Here is an 18,926-nt window from a genome sequence, read left to right as displayed (position 1 = left end):
TTTCAAGGTGTCAGCAAGCAGATGTGCCCTGAACCAGCAGCAAAGTTGGAGCTTTATTGTTTGGGAGATGCTGCAGGGCTTCTGAAAAAGATAAATCCAGAGCCAAAATGTCTTCATCATTTAGTTTTTAGAAAATCATTGCATGGTGCAGAGGTGTTGGAGGCAATATGCGCATTGATCTAGACATGACATAGACTAAAAACCTCATTTTTTTTTTCAAAGCAAACATAATCAGACAAAGAAGCCTAATTTATTCTAAATCTGTTCCCCACTCCCCTCGCCCTTTCCTTCCAGATCCCAGCTGACTTTACGGCGTCTCATCTTGTTTTTGTTTGCTGACACATCAGTAGTGGCAGCAGAAAGATAAGTGCGCATGTATGAGATATGAGAAGCCAAGAAGTGATGGGAACAGAGTGATCAGTAGTGAATACAGAGCAGTGTAATGGAGCAGAAACAGGAGGCTGAAAAGTGGTGGTGTGAAAGATAAAAAAGAGACAATTATTTTACAGAAAGAGAGAGATGTAAAGAGAAAGAGAGAGAGGATTACTGAGCCTCAAATGAAGGCCAGAGACACTAAAAGGACACACAGATCTTTTTTGCCTCAGGGAGTAACAGAGTTTATTACATTAACCAGCCTTTCTCATCTGCTGTCCGTTGTCTGCTCTGATCTAAACCTTTCTCATAATGAGTCTCTTCTGGGAAAAAAAACGTAGTCAGACATCATGTGCAATATTGAATACACAAAATCTGCATATTGATTGAAGACAACTAGCCCCTGATATTTAGGGAAAGTGATTTAATTACGTCTATAGAAAAGATAGACGTGCGCTGAACCAATGTGGAACAGAAATTGCATTTCCTGTAAAATGCCCATCCATCCGAATAGCCGGAAACCAGACTAAAAGTCAGTACTTTAATATTTTTTGTTTTTTTTGGGGGTGTGTACAGTCAGAAGGGTGCACCTGTACCCGAAACCTGAAAGTACAGCCACTGGGTTCTGGATTACACCCGTATAGCTCACCAGTGGCTCGTTGAAATGTAAAAGGTCATATATAAGGGGAATACGTGCCCGGCATTTTCCTGTAAATCTTGCCAGCAGTAACTTCCAGCTAGCCTGACAATCCTTCTCAAATATCAACCCATTATTTCCTTATCTGATGCAAAAATACTCAAATATATGCAGAAGGTAGAAATACTGTGATCGCAGTCTTTCATTCTTCCAATTCGTCCTCTATTTTGCCACATGCAAACACAGACATACACGACACACAAACAGGTTTCCGCAGGGACTTTTCTAACCTTTAAAACCATGTCCTTTCTGCTTTTGAACCCCATAATTGACAGCTTGATTAGGTCTTCTGCAGCCTCAGGCAGTGGCTTAAGGAATGGGCCTAATAAGTTAATGCCCTGTTTACTCCTCCCGAACCGTTTGCTGCCCCCTAAATCTGCTTTTTTAAATACCCAAAAAAGCTAGGTATAAAACAAAATTTTAATATGATACATGTTTACCGAGCAAAAAGACAAAGCGACAAAGATGGAGTCAGCAATAAAGTTTGGTTAGCTGAAGCTGATTGTCGCTGATAATGTCCATGGTTGAATTTGGATCAATTAGGGTCTGGCAGATGTGCAGAATCATGGTTGACCCCAGGGCCTAAAGAATACAATCCAATTTTCCTCAACAAATGTAATACCATTAGGCTGGATAAAAACAGACAAATCACTAGGGAGGAGTCTCTTAAAAACCAGAGAGGTGGATGAGACAGACAGAGACCGGGCAGTTGCTCAGAGACAATACCCAAAAAGGTTTGGAGACAGAGAAACCTAAACACTGGGAAACTGGTGGTTTTTAAAAGAAAGTCAAACTTTTCAGAAAACGAGAGCCTGAGAGGATAGAAAACATGTGAAGAAAAAACAACAATCCTCGAATGACCACTGAAAGGGATTCTGCCGTGGCCAGAATGCAAAGAAGAGAAACACAGTGAGTGCTTGAGTTTGGAGAATTTTACAGCTCTGGAGAAAAAGTTTCCACAAAACATTTTGGATTGAACTCCAGTTCAACTTTGGTTAAAGAGAAAGAAAATAAATAGAGGTGGAAAGAAAACCTGAGAGACTCTGTTCGCTGTTTTACTGAAGCTCATTACGATCTGTCGTTGGGGATGCGGATCTTCAGCAAAAACCTTCGCCTTCAGGACATAACCATCATGTATTTTACTGCCCTGGCTGCTCTAATGGTCATCTTGGTGGCTTCTTACCAGGCGCCCAACAATGCTGTTGAAGTGTCCAGCCTTAAACCGAACCCCTCTCGCCCTCTCCCACCTCTCCCCATGCCTTTCCGGGTGCCCCTTGATCCACGTGGGGAGCTCCAGCTGGCTTGGAACGTCAGCTACACCAACCAGGAGATTTATATGGAGCTGAGGGTTGCAGAGCTCAGACACGGGGTGGTCCTGGGGATGTCCGATCGGGGAGAGCTGACCAATGCTGACCTGTTGGTACTGTGGGACTCTGGAACCCAGAGCTACTTTGGAGTAAGTAAACCCTAGATGTGTGTATTTTATCTTCATAAGACTCTGTAAAAAGGACTTTAATTTTAGTAGGTAAAAGAGTCTATCGTGCCCCCTTTGCCAATTTTTATTGCAAGTTAGCTTGCCATATTCATAAATGCTCAGGGATTACACAGAAGTCCTTAAAGAGGTGAGATTTTCCTCTTTCTCAGAAATCATCTGCCTGTGGTCCTTGGAGTGTGAGATTGGTGTTTTTCCAGAAGGAGCCGGCGGATGGTGTGCTTCATGATCACATAGTCACAAAGGATGCAGGCGGTCTGCACTAATTGGAAATCACTCAAACAGCACTAATAGCTGAAATTCATCTGGGAATTATTAGCAGATATTAGCATATCAAAGTTGAATCCTGTGCTGATTAAGATGTGTATGTATATTACCTCATTTTCTTTTTGCCAGACTTGAGCCTTTAAACAAAATCCAACTTTTTCTCTAATACGCTGTCCTTAAAAATAATATACATAGCTATAAAAATGTTTGGATTTACACTTTCCCCCCTCTTTTAGTATTCCTAAAGAGTTTATGTGGAAATATTAACGAAAGCACCAGAATGTGTTTAGATTCTCATTCCTTCTCCTTTAGATATTTTTCTTTAATATTTTATAATAGTAACATAAGAACAGAGTCTAAGTGGTGTAGTTATCAAAATATGGAATATCACTTATTTTTCAGCTACAGGCAACACATGTGGTGCTAATACGTTCCAATAATCCATATCTATTACAGACAATTTTCTTGTTTCCTTCAATAAGATGGGGAAAAAAATTAAGTACAATACATTTATTTTACATATATATCAACAAGCTGCATGCTTTTGGATCTTGACATGGAATTGTCCAGTTTAAAATGGGGATACATGTAATAAGAATGTTTATGAATTAATAAGGAGTAGTGTAAAATTTAAACAATTTGTATAATTTATACTTAATTTCAAAGATATGCCTTCATTTAATTCTGAAATATTTCCATAAATGTCGGTGTCTAGCATTCCCACCTTTTAAAAGCATCTACAATCTACATGTAACACTCGCATCATTGTAAGTCTTTTCTTGTTCAATCGATTGCCTCCTGTCGGACTTTCTTTCTTCTCCAGTTCCATCGTTCTTCCCTCAGGAGGCCAAAATTACCCACAGAAGAAAGGTCACTGCTGTTCCACTGTCTCCCTCCCTCCCTCCCTCTCTTTCTTGCTCCCTCTCAGGCACATACTCACACACACACGCGTACACGCACGCACACACACACACACACACACACACACACACACACACACACACACACACACACACATATATTCACACACTTTTCAGTGACTGGCTACTCAAGCTTGAACCATTTCTGTACAATCAGGAACTCAGAAACTCCGGACTTTCAATAGATTGATGAAAAAAAAAAATCTCTGCTATGATCTTCACAGCAGTGTGTATGGAAGATGAAATAAACACACAATAGAACTTAAAGCTAAAAGAAAGAAAACAATAAGACATTTAAAAAGCTAAAAAACATAATAAATAAGATTTCAAAGTCCACAGAACTCAAAACTTGTGGGTCCAGCAGTATGACAGTTATGAACAGTTGTTAATGCAAAGCCATTTACAGCTGCTATATTAGATATAGTAACATTAAATAACATAAAACAAATGCAAGTACCGGTAGTTTGGAATTTTTTTCAAGAGTATTAAAGCAAATATAAACAATAAAAAAAAATTGATAATGGTCTGTACCAGATGACGATGTGTAAAGAGTCCTTGGAAATGATAAAACTACAGAGAATTATCAGTTTAGTCTCAATAGCTCTTCATCTGTATCAAGCCTGTCATTCTTTGGTTGTCTGTTCTGAAATGTTATCTTTTTTTTGTTTACTCTCATTCCTTGTGTAGGATCATTCTCACCTGCGCTTGGATGGAAGCTCTAAAATCCCACCTACCTGCTCAGGGGGAAAAGAGGATGTTAGAAAGTGTTGCCTACCTTGTGCACACACTGGAGCATTCAGCAGCTAAAAAAAAGCTAGCAAAAGTCTCAAGTCTTAATTTCTTTATATGACACTAGGAAAAAACCCCTCACAATCAACATTAATTTTACCCACTGCATTTACCAACATGTTTATTGTGTGACCCAGGACTGAAAGACCTCTATCATAACTTATACACTGATCTGTGCTTTTTCAGAGGGCAGGGACAAAAGATTCCTCCACTCATTCACACGCAGCGGAGATTCCTTTAAAAACAACAACAACAACAAATAAATAAAAAGATTAGATAACACATAAACTGTGGCTTCAACACTTTTTAAAATAGTTGTATAACTCTGTGTCTCAGCCATCTGTAGAGCTCACAGCTTGTGAATTCCATACATGCATACATAGCACATATTGTTTAATGTGAACATTTTCCCCCTGATTTGTACATACTGTATGTTTTCAGAATTGCTGGCTTTAAAGTCTATGAAGTGTGTGCAGAACAGTTATATAAGAGCGACAGAGAGGGAGACGGAAATAAAGAAAGAGATCTTAGGTGCTATTCTGGCCAGGTATGAATGTGAGAAACATAACAGAAGTGGATAGAGCGAGCTGAGCTGCTGCAAAGCCCCCTGGCAGAGAAGTAGAATATCGTGTACACCAGGCTTGGATGGCTCTAAAACACAAACTGGCACACTTTCAATGATTTCTCTAACTGGATTATAATTACTTGCCAAACAACTCCAAAACTTTTTCACCACTTAAGAAACAAGCAGCTACATGCTTTGCACACACTCGTAACTCTCCCGAAATTTGTTCATTAATGGCAGAATAATGAAATTCCCTGAAAGAATGTAACCTAGACTAACCCTCAGTTAAGAATAGGTTGCTCAGTGTTGACTCTAACTTATCGCTGTGTTCTCAAATGTTTTGCTTTGCTATTTGTTGCGTGTTATTCAAAACCTAACCAGACTTATTCTGTCTTCTCCTGCAGGATGCTTGGAGTGACAGCAAGGGTCATGTATCACTAGACAGCCAACAAGACTACGACCTGATTGAAGCCAAACAGAAAGCTGAAGGATATTACCTGCTCTTCAAAAGACCATTCAGTACCTGCGATCCCAGAGACTACGTCATAGAGGTGTGAAGAGTTTATATTCTTAGTGTATGTCACTGCTCTTTAAAGCTCTGGTACTCAGGAGAAACCTAGTAAGAGACTCTTTCTTTAGGTGGTTTATTTATGAATTTGATGGTGCAGTTCTTTTTCCTTTTGCTTTCCTTTTTAAAACCAAAGATTATTAAAATATTGCTCACACTGTTAATTACAGCTTTCAGAAAGAGAGGCTGGCTATCGTCACGGCTATCCCACTAGAATGCAGTGAATAAATAAATGCATAAAACTCCCCAAAGCAACAATTTATCTTACAAACTGCTAAATCTGAACTGCTCCCCCAAGTAAAGGTGAACGGAGGAAAAGGAGTGCACGCCAGAAGTCATCAGATAAACTCAGTTAGGAAATTAGCAGGTAAGTTACCTATTACTGAAGAACCGCATAGTTATGGGTGTTGTTCAAACTGAAAAAACCTCCCAGTGGTTTTCAGCAAGCCCTCAAATTCTTAAGCAACACAAAACTGATTGCACATACTATAAAAGCATTTTAAATGACAAACAAGGTTTTAAAAAGGCAGTGAAGTCCTCATGTAAGCCAGGATATTTAATAGTCTGTAATTTGTAAATCTAAAAACCTTCCCGTTGGTTTAGTCTCTTTTGACTGGCGCCTCTTCACATTGAAAGGAGATGTTGGCAATTCAGCAGACGTGTAATGTGTCATTTAAATTCAGACAAAGATGCATGCTGATGCTAATTTGCCGCTCATCACTTTATTTACTGTAAAACCTTGTTTGTCATATGTAGGCTAGAGGTATGCTAATTACCTCCTGTGATGGCTAGATACCATCTTGACCACATTGGAGGATTGGAGGAGAAAATTCCTGTCTGTGGAACAATGCCAGAAAAGAATAATTGATTCAATGAAATCTGTTTAACTCCCTGTCGAAACTTACTTGAAGACGGCTACGCTGTAAGAATAAATGCATTTTAAATATTGTTTAAAAGACAGCGCCTCTAAACTCTTCTATATATTTTTTAATTTATATGTGTCCCTTCTAAGGAGCACTCTAAACAAAAACAATTGTGTGGTATCGCAAGAAATAAGTGGTTATATAAATATATGAGTATACATAATAGTTATTATTCATAGATACCTACATCCTAAGTTCCTGTTATTCTTCTGAAAGAAACAGAATGAATGTGTTGTTACAATGGTAATGCCAGGAGAGGCAGTATTAGTTCTGTGTTACATTAATGTGTAAGGAAGTGGAAGAAGAGTGTGTCCTGTAGGAGGCAGTAGAAAATGGATGCTCATGTTCTGTACATGCCCTGAAAGTAAGGTTCAGTAAACCAGTGCAACGATACTCCGGTGTAAGGCTCAGTTATTGTATTTTTATTTTTTGAAGATGCAACAAATTGAAATCCAGGAAGTGCTTTAAATATTCTTCAAATTAAGGGCGTTGTTTTATTCTGAGAGCACACATTTTCTTTTTGTTTGTTTAATTGCCTTTAATGACTAAGTTGAAAAATTATTTACTGTAACCCCAGTACTGTAGTGTTTATCTTTTTGCTGTCTTTTTGATTTTTCACCTCTAAATCACTTTGTATGGCAATAATCTGTATGACAAGGTGCTACACAGATCACGTCTGACTGAACTACAGCATGATTTTACTTGCTGGTTTTGGCCTCAAGCCAAAACAACAAGAAGGTGATGAAGAAGGAGGAAAAGTCATGAGTGTCAGACAGAAAGTATTTGAGTTAGCGCATCAATGTAACACATTGTCTTTGCACTGTGCATGCTAATGAGAAAGGGCCTATGTGCATGCGTCTGCACGTGCCTGCACTTTTGCAGTATTTTCATTGCTGTGAACCTGATTAATTTAAGGTGTGAATATAAAACACTCTGAACATTATAATGATTATAGTTTCCATGGCACCACATTAGATTTTTAAGTCAGATGCACCAAAGCAAGGCTCATCACTATGACAACATAATGAAAAGTTTGCTGTGCTTGCCTCAGAAGGCATTAAAGCCTAATAAAAATGAAGGGACGCTTAAGTAGAAATGCACATCATGGAGGTTCATATTCTCCTATTGTGGCCATTAAACACTCTTTCTTTTGTGATTGCTCTAATTTGTCAGGAGGGGACTGTGCACATCATCTACGGCTTCTTGGATAAACCACTTGCCTCACTGGATAAGCTGAACCTGTCCGAGATCCGCACCGGCGTACAGAGAGTCCTGATGTTGCGTCCCGACACGCCGCCACCTACCCTGCCTCCAGACGTACAAATGTTAGATGTAGTGGCACCAAATGTCATCATACCAAATCAAGAGACCACCTACTGGTGCTACATCCACAACCTGCCGGAAAATTTGGCCAAGAACCACATTGTTATGGTAAAAAAGAAAGGAAAAAAAGCTTGTAAAAACAGAAATATTCAGCGAATAGTCTTTTTACACACAGCTGAGGGGGTGTTTCAGATGATTGTGCACAGGCAGCTGTTATTCTCCATGTCTACAAGCTAGATCAAACAAAATACCCAGCATGGCCACAAAGCAGAAGTGTCAACACAAAAAATAACCCTTTTCACAGGCATTTTTAGTGACATAGATTACTAATAAATCCTCGGCACATATGGGAACGTAATGCCTTTAATGTTACATGACAGCAGAAAAAAACAGATACATTTCAGCCTGTGACTTCCTGCCACAGCAGTATTGACATGTCTTGCAGCAATAAAAATACATATACGGTTTCTTTTTTTCTTTCAGTACGAGTCGGCGATAACTCCAGGGAACGAGGCCATCGTGCATCACATAGAAGTGTTTGAGTGTTCTCCGGATGTCCCTGCAGTTCCAGGGTACAGCGGCTCCTGTGATGACAAAATGAAGCCGAAAAAGCTCAACTTTTGCCGACACGTGCTAGCTGCATGGGCTATGGGGGCTGAGGTATGATGGGAAATACTGACCTTCCTACTCCTGTCTGAATGACATTACCTTGCCTCAGTATGAAATACAAATAAGCTTAAATTCCTAACCCAAATGTCTTCAATTTGCAAAACAGATAAGCCACAAAGGGAAAATAATTTAAAAAAGACTGACACCCACATAAACATTATTTTTAAAAACTTTTTTTTTTCAATACATATAGCAAGTGCTTAATTGAAACACAGAGTTGGGAAAGTTTTTGGTCCAAAGCTTGTACCTATAATAGGAGATAAACAAAAACTCCTACGCAAGTGATATCCAAGCCTAGAATTGCCAGCATAAAATCTTGTATAGATGAGCCCACACGCAGCACATATCTATTAAGAGCTTGGAGACAGTCTGCATGTGGGATGCACACTCACACAGAAATATTCATGCTTACATGGAAGCACAAATATCGTCATAGGAGACACAAATTAAAACTGCAGTGAGGAGGTAAGGAGAAGGTGTCAGAAAAGTTGAAACAGGAATAACTTGGCTTGCTGCAGCGAGCCGTTTATAGCAGTGCCACTTTTCTACCCTTTAACGCTGGCTCTTCCTATCATTGTGAGGCTGAATTCTCCAAGTGTTTGCTACTAGAGAACATGGGTTGGGATGGCTTTTTAAGAAGCAGAAAAATACAGATGCAACCCAAACAGTACTTAGATTCTTGTTGTTAGTGATTTGTTTTTCTTTTCAATCACAAAACTGCTACCTTATTCTGAGGCTTGCCTCCCCTCTACGAAAACTTGCTTGCCTTTTTTTTTTCTCATTGCTTTCACTTCCCTGTCCACAGTTTTTACCTTCAACAAATTCATTGCCAGCTGTAGAAGACAGCTGTTTTCAGAGCAAAGAAGTCAGTGTGGAACATTTAGCACCTAAAAAGTTTGAGGTTTGGTAGCGAACAAACCAAAGTTAAAAAGGAGTTCTGCTCAGAGCTCTGCTGTCCCCCATTGCCAAGGTCACACTGTACACCAAGTGCCGTAGGCAGCTGAAGACACACAGTGATGAGGAACAGGAAGACGAACTATAGTGGAGGACTGAGTCCCTGCATAAGATGTACCACTGACTGAAGTGACTGACATTAAAAAAATCCTGCTAGTGGCTACAAAATGTCGGCCTAAAGGACATTACAGAGCTCTGATTATACCAGCACAAGAACAGGCCCTAAGGACCACATCCATAGAGACAGGAGTCTGCCACACACTGCGCATAGATGTCCCAGAGTCTATTCACCACATAGTAGCAGGATGTAAGATGCTTACACGGAGGCACGAGTAAGTGGCTGGCATTGTGTACAGGAACATCAATGGGAGGCACCACCAAAGGTGGCTGAGAACTTTAAGAGATGGGGCCCCCAGCCCAAGGAGAGCTAAACTGTCTGGTTTCAGACAGCAGACGAACTAGAGGGGATGATGTAAGGTCCAGTATATGATAAATAAGGACTAAACTATGAATCCCACAAACACCAAGTATAAAAATACAGAGTTACAAATGAGCGTAAATCAGCATCTTTAATGCCATTAAGCTTTTCATTCATCTTTAATTATTATGTAGTGAAATCTAATAATAATTATAACATTTAGAAGTTTTCTTTGTGGCATCTGGTTGCAGAGTTTTGGAGTCATGTCCTTATTACCTCTGAAAGTCACTAAAAGATTGCATAGCAGTGATAAAACATCATCATATCGCCAGTTTGTTTTATTTTTAACCAGGTTCCACGATTTGTGTCGTTTTCTTTGGGAGATTTACATTTTTGAAAGGACCTCTCATAAACAGGGGAGGTGACGCTTGTTATGAAGTAGTCAGCTACATAGTCAGTCGGTCATCTATCAGCTATTAATCTACCATACTTTGGTAGCCTACTGCTGGCCACAAGAAGCAAAGCAGACAAGGAATGGTGAGGCTGTCAACATATTTGTCTGCACTACTCCCCACTGTATCACAGGCAGCCTGGCCCCTCTCCGATTGGATTATCTGCCAGCTAAACAAAAACAAGCAGGATGCCTTCTGTGAGCTGTGAGCTGTGGAGACAAGATTAGGTGGGAAATATTCAGGCCTCTTTCATCACCTCTTAATAGTGTTGTTTCATTCTCCTCGGCACCGCATCAGAAGGGAAACGTGGCCATGCAAAACAAGAGAAAAAGAGAAAAATAGAGTGAAGGAAGTTCTGAAGTGAAGAAAATCAATAATGAATGATGCTATCAGAATGCAAAAAGGGAGAATAGCACCGAAGAAAAAGGTGCGTTTGTGTGCAAGGGACATGTTTCAGAGGATTTAATGTTATGACATGAGAGCAAGATTAAAGCTTAACGTGGATTTCTCTATGTAATCGATGAAGGCAGTGGCTCTGATATGATCCCGAAGAATACAGCCTTTTTTGTTTGTAGTATTTTTTTTTCTTTTTTGTAAAAAAATATTTCTTTTTCTATAAGAAAAATATAGATACACATGATTTAAGTCATAATTATACATGACATGACAAAAAAAATTCTCAGTTGTCAGTAATAACCTGTGCTAAGTAAATTAATTTACAGATTTAAACTATGTACTTGGTTGTGCATAGGTATCCCTGTTTCTTTGCGGGCTTCAGCAAGAATTCTATTGAACAGGACAAGGAGAGCTTGCTTTGACGAAGCGATCACATGTTCAGAGAACAGAAGAATGATGCTTATGGATAAATGGAACAATATATTGCAAGCATATAAAAAAATTATTAAAGGAAACCCGAAAACGTTTTTGCCGTGTTGTATGATATGTGAAAAAAACCTGTGACATGATCTTAAAAAAAAAAACTAATCATACATATGTGTGTATTTGTGTGCATTTATGTGTATTTGCAGGCTTTCTACTATCCCCCTGATGCAGGCTTGGCTATGGGTGGACCAGGTTCCTCAAGATTCCTCCGTCTGGAGGTCCATTACCACAACCCTCTCCTTATATCCGGTACATACAGTATATATGTGAACATACAAACTTCAGGCGCATGCCTCTAAGAATGTTTTTCACTTTCTTTGACACACACACACACACACACACACACACACACACACACACACACACACACACACACACACACAGCAGCAGCAGGACTCTCTGTGCAGTATCTCTCTCCAAGATCCACAGGGTTGTCTTGAACTCTGTCAGTGCAGACTCACTTTGTCTTCCTTATCCCAATCAAACCTTGAAATACACAGATATCTTCCAAGTATTTCTTACTTTTTCAGCCCTGGCTCTTATAATACAGTATTTCTGCGATTTAAAATAATTTAGAAACCACAGGTCTTCAATAACAGGAAACAAGGAAGCGAGGGGTGGAGGATGACATTCAACAAAGGTCCCCAGCTGGACCCCTGGACCAAGAGGGTTCCTCTTGAATTATTAAATTAATTTCAGAAATATCACCAAGATCACCTTTTAATATCTTATGCTAACAAATTGCACATAGCAAGCGTTTTAGAGGTTGTTATACTGTGTTGTCTAAACAGTTGACAGAAAATAGGAGGAGTCATATTTACCTGGGCCAAACATACATACTACATATTACAGTATATAATTACATATTAGACCTTACCTTATAATCCTCTTTTTATGTTTCTGTTAATCTCCTTCCAAGATCTGTTGCTGTAGCACACAAACAGCACCTGAAATAAATTCCTTATGTGTATTCTTAGTCTGGTATAATACAAGACTATTCTGGCTATCAAATGTTTTAAAATGATCTAAAAGTAAGTAGTTAACTTAAGATATGCTAAATGTGTTCTAATATTTTAATATTCTTCACGCAGGCCGGCGTGACTCATCAGGGATACGACTGTATTACACCCCGAGCCTGAGGCGCTACGATGCAGGGATCATGGAGCTGGGCCTCGTTTACACTCCTGTAATGGCTATCCCACCTAAACAACACACCTTTTACCTCAGTGGATACTGCACCTCCAAGTGTACCCAAACAGTACGTACAGATTTACTTCATTATTTATAGTTAAAATGCTGGGGGGGATATTTTGGCTGACATGTCTTTCTTTTCCCAAGTTTTTTCTCTTTGTCTCTATGGTAAAAAAAAAGTTTTACTTGGAGCTTGACTCTTTCTCTGTCTACCCAGGCTTTGCCTTCAGGTGGAATCTATGTATTTGCTTCCCAGCTGCACACCCACTTGGCGGGGCGTGGGGTGAGGACGATTTTGGTGAGGGGAGGCAAAGAGCTGGAGGTGGTACAGGAAGACCAGCATTTCAGTACGCACTACCAGGTGGGAGATAGCAGGGCTCTGTTTACGCAGAGGAACTCCACCTTTGCACACTGTGTCTAAAATTAGACTGGGTTAAGGTGGCCTTTATTTTAGATCTCAAAGAGATGTGTGTTTCAAAGCTTATTCACAACAAATATTTGGTAAATTAAGTCTTTTTCTACCCTTTTACTACTTTCTCCAACATTTAAAAAAAAGAAGCTGTTTTACTGCCGTAAAGTCTGATTGGACTGTGGTAAAGTGACCCGTGTACACTATACACAGGCCATAAGATACACAGACAAGCTAGAGAGGCAAAAAACAGCTAAAAATGCAAATAAATATGCAATCATGCATGTTGTTAATGATGTACACAACGTGTTTGTGAGTCAATCACAGTACTTCTTCATCATTTACTTACTAATTTCCTGTGGTTAATGCTGAGTAATTTAATAATGTTCTGTTAAAATAGGAATAAATCACATACTTTTACAGTATATTTTCACTGGCTGGTTAATAACATGTTGGGTTTAATATTAAAAAGCACTTGGGACACATTGGATGGCACAGTGGTGTACAAATTAGCACTCCTGTCTCTCAGCAAGTTCCAACTTACTGATCAGCTGAAATCTTTCAGTATGAAAGTACTGCACATCATCCCTGTGCCTGCTCCACCCACAGTCCAAAATATGAAGGTTGGGTTAACTGGCGATTCTAAATTGGCTGTAGGCATCGGGTAGCTTTTCATTTTTGGGGAGCAAAGGCTCAACAAGTTTTGACATGTGCTTTAGAAAAACTATTTCAAAATAGAGTCAATATGTAACTGAAAAAGATTCTTATTCTTAAAAAACAAAAAAGCGTATCTAGTGATGAAGGTCAGAAGTCACTTCTGTCCAAAAAACAGGAGCAAAAGAGAAGCTCACACTTAGAACACTTAACATTTTTATACATCTAAAGACCATCAGCAACCTTGTATAAGCACTGACATCAGTATTGACGTCACTAGATAGTGATGTAGTCTTCAGCTTCAGCAGCATCCTGGTTTTGAATAGTTCCCTTTACAGGAACTTTGCAGCAGCAAAGAGACACAATTTGTCTCCATTTCCGGCTTTATATTAGAGAAAAGCATTGATGAATGAGTGAAGGTGCAGTTCAGGTAATAGATGGATGCCTTATATAATGCCTTATATGCAAAGACCTATCAACTAAACATCTAATCAGTTGTCGACATCTGCTGTGTTTTATTTATGCACACTATCCTGAGGCAAATACACACACACAGCTGGACACAGACTCTCAAATAAAACGTCCAGCTGCTGCTGATGTCCGATTAAGTTTCACCTGCAGCCTTATTGAGCAATAAGAACCGCATCAAACCAGTCTCAGCCAAGCTAATAGACCTTTTAACAGAGAAAGCTAATAACTGTGAAAGGTGCCTCCAAGGAAAGCAGCCACTGGTTTTTCTTACTGCATTTGTGCTGTACACAGAGTATCCAGTTATATCTAAAATTAAGATGCTATGCAGAGTATTGCATTTTGCAGTGGTAAATGTGAACTCTTTTATCAATACATACATCCATGCATGCATCCATCCATCCAGGGGACTATCCTACGCCTGTCATAGGTTGAACAGCAGACTGCTTTTTAGGTTATAGCACCAATCTATTGTTGGGCTAACACATAGAGACAAACACCCATTCACCATCACATCATCACTTACAGCCCAGAAGCTTCTTAAACCCAGAAGCTTCTTGCAGGACTTATTATTAATTTTGAAAAACTCTATTTTTGTCTTTCTTTTTGTCTTTGTTTTCATACAGACAATCCGAGTTCTTAGGAAAATGGTGAACATTTTGCCTGTAAGTATCCAACAAATGGCTGTATTTTCAACAGAAATTACAAAAGGCAATAACATGTTTTTGTTTACTTCACGACAGTGCTTGTTCTACGAACAGATTCCGATTACTGTCTTCCAAAATTGTTTTTTTTAATGCTAGAGCCCTGTAGATATGATTTCCCCTTCGCCTATGAAGTTTTTAATTAGAGTAGCTTACTACTGTAGAAAGCGTTTAAACAGAAGTCCAACAGGAAGAGGCAGCTTGGCCCATCTCTTGGGAATAGCAGCAGCAGACCTCTGACTGGACACTGCATGGATTTTCTGGCAGTAATCTTAAAGTATCATCAGTGTTGTTTGCTAAATATAAAATGTGGTGGAATGTCTTCATATCTGTGCTTAATCCCACAGGGTGACGTACTTATAACAAAGTGTACTTATAACACAGAAGATAGGAGCAAGCCTACAGTGGTGAGCAGCGCACTCTGAATATATAAAAACTCTTTTCTTGTTGCTGGATTTCACCCTGATCATTGTGAATAACAGAAGGATAACCACGAGCAGCTTCTTTAATCTCCTTCCATCTTTCTCCTTCAAAACTCAACATATTTCTTTTGTTCTCGCTGTCTTGGCAACCCTGTATCTGCTCTGTGTACTATATTTTCACTGTCTGAAATATCTTTGTCTCCTCAGGGTGGTTTTGGCATCATGGAGGAAATGTGTGTCAACTACATTCACTACTACCCCCGTACCCAGCTGGAGCTCTGCAAGAGCCACGTTGACCAAGAATACCTGCAGAAATATTTTAACTTCATTAACAGGTAGTGCAGGCACACAACATTTCCCGCTCCCTAAAACGATTAGCTACTCTTTCTCCTTTCCCTCTTCCTCTCACATGTGACTAAGCCATTTTTGTTCTCAGCTCATCTCCTCCTGGGGACGCGTGGTGATTACATTGTCCAAAAGTAAAACTGTGTCCTGATAACTCAGATTCCTAATCCTTTCTCAATCTCACTCTGCCTCCTTCTTTTATTGACTTTCCTTCAAATCTCTCTTCCCCCTCTCCATCCTACCCTCCTTCCCTGCAGGTTCCACGGAAATGACCAGTGTGTGTGTGGTGAGGTTAGTGTGACGGAGCAGTTTTCTCAACTAGAGTGGGATGAATTCACCGGAGAAGTGCTGGACTCGCTTTATAACACAGCCCCCATCTCGATGCACTGCAATCAGTCGACTGCACGCCTCTTTCCTGTAAGTCCCCAGTCACACACACATACACCCGCTACAATAGACTGCCAAGCCACCAATTAGGCCAGTTCAAAAGAAGACATCAGTGGGACAGTGAGTCAGAGCAGCTGAACAGACAGCTTGTTAACTTGTAAAATCAACTCAGATGCACACAAGCTGTTTGGATCAGAGAGAATAAATCAATTACAAACTGCGAAGAAGCCTCGATCAAGGTTTTCTGTCAGAAATTTTGCTTTAGTCTTTAAGTTTAACTTAACTTGTGCAGTTAGTGAAAAGCAGTTACATATACCATACTGCAGCGTTTCGGTGGATACACGAACAGAGCATGACTAAGACAAGTAAAGGATAAACGGATTTTAGGTGATCTAGGTTTGGAAACAGCACACAATTTAAAATTCAGGCCAAATACGTCACATAAAAATCCAGATTAAAATCAGGACTGCTTATGAAAGAAACCCACAAGGTACACAGCTACAGTTCTGAATCAGCTAAATGTACAGAAAATCTGTCTGCTGTGAGGATTTGTTTAGTTAATCCATTAAGGCCAAAGCTGTTGATTGATTTTTTTTACCTGAAAAATCCCCACATTTTGTCAGTAGCATCCGCAAAACTTTCACATCAAAATGAAAAGCTTGTGCTCTAGTAATGAAAGTCACTTGCCTGTGATCCAGAAAAAAATGTGTCGATAACACAGACGCTCTACATCTGATGTTCTCAAATTATATTGTGTATTCTCATAGCAGTAGTCAGTAGCCCCGTCAGCGAATATACTGTGGTTAGCAACTTTGGAAAAATGGCACCAGCAGCATTTTTCTATCTAATCTTATGATTTAAAATACGGAAGTATTATCAATTCTGTCTCTCTAGAAATAAGGTATATCTGTACATCTCTTCTTTAACTAGTTTGACACCTTTTTATCTGGCATATTTCAGTAATGGTGCCAAAACTGCAAATATATATATATATATATATATATATATATATATATATATATATATATATATATATATATTTTTTTTTTTTTTTTTTTTTTTTTTTTTTTTTTTTTTCGGGGAATCCGTAATGAGTGAAATTAACCCAGTAATTCAACAATTGCACTTATAGTCAGGCTCACGGTTTTAGTATTTGAGCTGCCAGCACTCTGTATGGCAGAGTACATACAGCAGATGTTGTTTGGCACTTGAAAACTTTGCAAGAGATAATGAGCAGTGGAGCCAATTTAGGGATGAGCTCATGCAAAATATCCAAGTTTTGTTTTTAACAAAACATGAATCAAACATGTGAAGCTCAACAAAGAAAAACCAAAGCTCAACAGCAGGCTCTACCTGCTTTAAGCACTGTGCAAGGCATTGCATACAGAACACAAATTACTCTTTAAACTTGGCATACTTGTTGCTGGTCTGAGTATTTCAGGAACTGCCAACCTACTGGGATTTTCCAACACAACCATCACTAAGGTTTACAAAAAATTGTATGGCTGAGATGACCACTTGTTAAACACTTACAAAAAAAGACATGCAAAAGAGCATCTCTGAACACACGGCACACTGAATCTTGAAACAGGCGAGCTACTGTAAAGCACAAAATTGAGGCTGCAGTTCATTCAGGCTCACCATAAGTGGACAAAAGAAGATTGGAAACATGTTGCTTGGCCTGACAGGTCTCAATTTCTGCTGATACAAACATGAAAACATGGATCCATTCTGCCTTGTATCAGTGGTTCAGGCTGGTAGTAGTCTAATGGTGTAGGGGATGTTTTCTTGGCACACTTTGGGCCCTTTTGTACCAACTGGGCATCATTTAAATGCAACAGCCTATCTGAGTATTTCTGCTGACCATGGCCTTCTCTTGTGACCCGATAATAGCAAGATGTAGTTAAAGGCCACTGAACGTATTTAAATGTATCAGAGTCACACCAGCTTCTTTTTCTGAAAAGTAGTAGTACATAGTCACAGTGTTTCCTGTAAATCACAGGTGTAGAACTCTAGGCCTCGAGGGCCGGCGTCCTGCAGGTTTTAGATCTCACCCTGGGTCAACACACCTGAATCAAATGATTAGTTCATTACCAGGCCTCTGGAGAACTGCAAGACATGTTGAAGAGGTAATTTCTCCATTTAAATCAGCTGTGATGGATCATGGACACATCTAAAACCTCCAGGACACCGGCCCTCGAGGCCTGGAGTTGCCTACCCCTGGTTTAGCTTAACAGTATTTAGCATTTTCAGTCTTAAAGCTATGTCCCAAAGCTTCATGTGCGTTTCATAATTTTGTGAATTTGAGGAATGTGTGACAGTGGCGGCAATGTTAATACTTCAATAAAATCTGTCTAAACCGTCTGGCTATTATTTTAAAGCACCGAGAACTAAATAATACATTTGATTTTAAGAACATATCACGTGTGTTTCCAGGGTGACTGGGACAAACAGCCCATACCAGCGGTGACCTCCGTCCTTGAAAAACCTCAGTACACCTGTAAGCGAGGCACGCTTCGCACCAACTGATGCCTTACACCTTCAATATGAGCAGCAGGGGGTTCGCAGGATGTTTCAGCCCGAGGAAAAGGGAGACCTCAAGAGTGGAAACCCAAACAAGTTCCCACAATTTTATTCAGTTTGCCTTGGTTTTTATGTGTTTGTTATCTACTTGCTGTAACTATATACTTATATAAATTCCTGCAGTCTGTGTTATCGTTAGTACATATAGATTCTGTTAGTAACAATCACATTTTCCCCCCCATTGAAACCATTAAAAACTCTACAAAATGGGAATGGCAGGTATCAAACTAAATTAAAATAATGCTGGCAGTTTTTTTTGTAGCTGTTATCAACAGACATGTTACGTTTGTGCAGAGACATAACATATCTGCATGTTTGTTCCCTGTGATCCTGTTGACCAACTCAAAACATTTGGGCTGGAAACATGATGTCATTTGGTAAATAATTACAATCTGTACTAAACACAGCATAATAAGTGACTTGAGTGTTATTCAAAGGCAAGAAATTAAATAAAAATAATTAAAAATAAACA

The 18,926-nt window shown here is 39.4% G+C and overlaps 1 protein-coding gene across 1 annotated transcript; it reads left to right on the top strand.

Annotated features, from left to right (window-relative positions):
* Nucleotides 1-1,815: 1,815 nt before the first annotated feature.
* Nucleotides 1,816-18,886, top strand: dbh (dopamine beta-hydroxylase (dopamine beta-monooxygenase)). The gene is made up of 12 exons (XM_086302514.1): nucleotides 1,816-2,525; nucleotides 5,507-5,653; nucleotides 7,767-8,024; nucleotides 8,400-8,576; nucleotides 11,438-11,540; nucleotides 12,383-12,549; nucleotides 12,700-12,843; nucleotides 14,640-14,678; nucleotides 15,065-15,124; nucleotides 15,347-15,474; nucleotides 15,742-15,901; nucleotides 18,308-18,886. Exons 1-12 carry the CDS (start codon nucleotides 2,157-2,159, stop codon nucleotides 18,398-18,400), a joined length of 1,845 nt encoding a protein of 614 aa, XP_086158640.1. The 5' UTR covers nucleotides 1,816-2,156; the 3' UTR covers nucleotides 18,401-18,886.
* Nucleotides 18,887-18,926: the final 40 nt, after the last annotated feature.

The sequence above is a fragment of the Aulonocara sp. 'chitande type north' Nkhata Bay genome, linkage group LG7, assembly GCF_057382095.1.
Source record: "Aulonocara sp. 'chitande type north' Nkhata Bay isolate Kocher_YH1m ecotype deep benthic linkage group LG7, A_spYH_male_GT1.1, whole genome shotgun sequence".
NCBI lineage: Eukaryota > Metazoa > Chordata > Actinopteri > Cichliformes > Cichlidae > Aulonocara > Aulonocara sp. 'chitande type north' Nkhata Bay.
The sequence above is the reverse complement of the archived record's forward strand: the minus strand, read 5'-3'. Positions and strand labels throughout refer to the sequence as shown.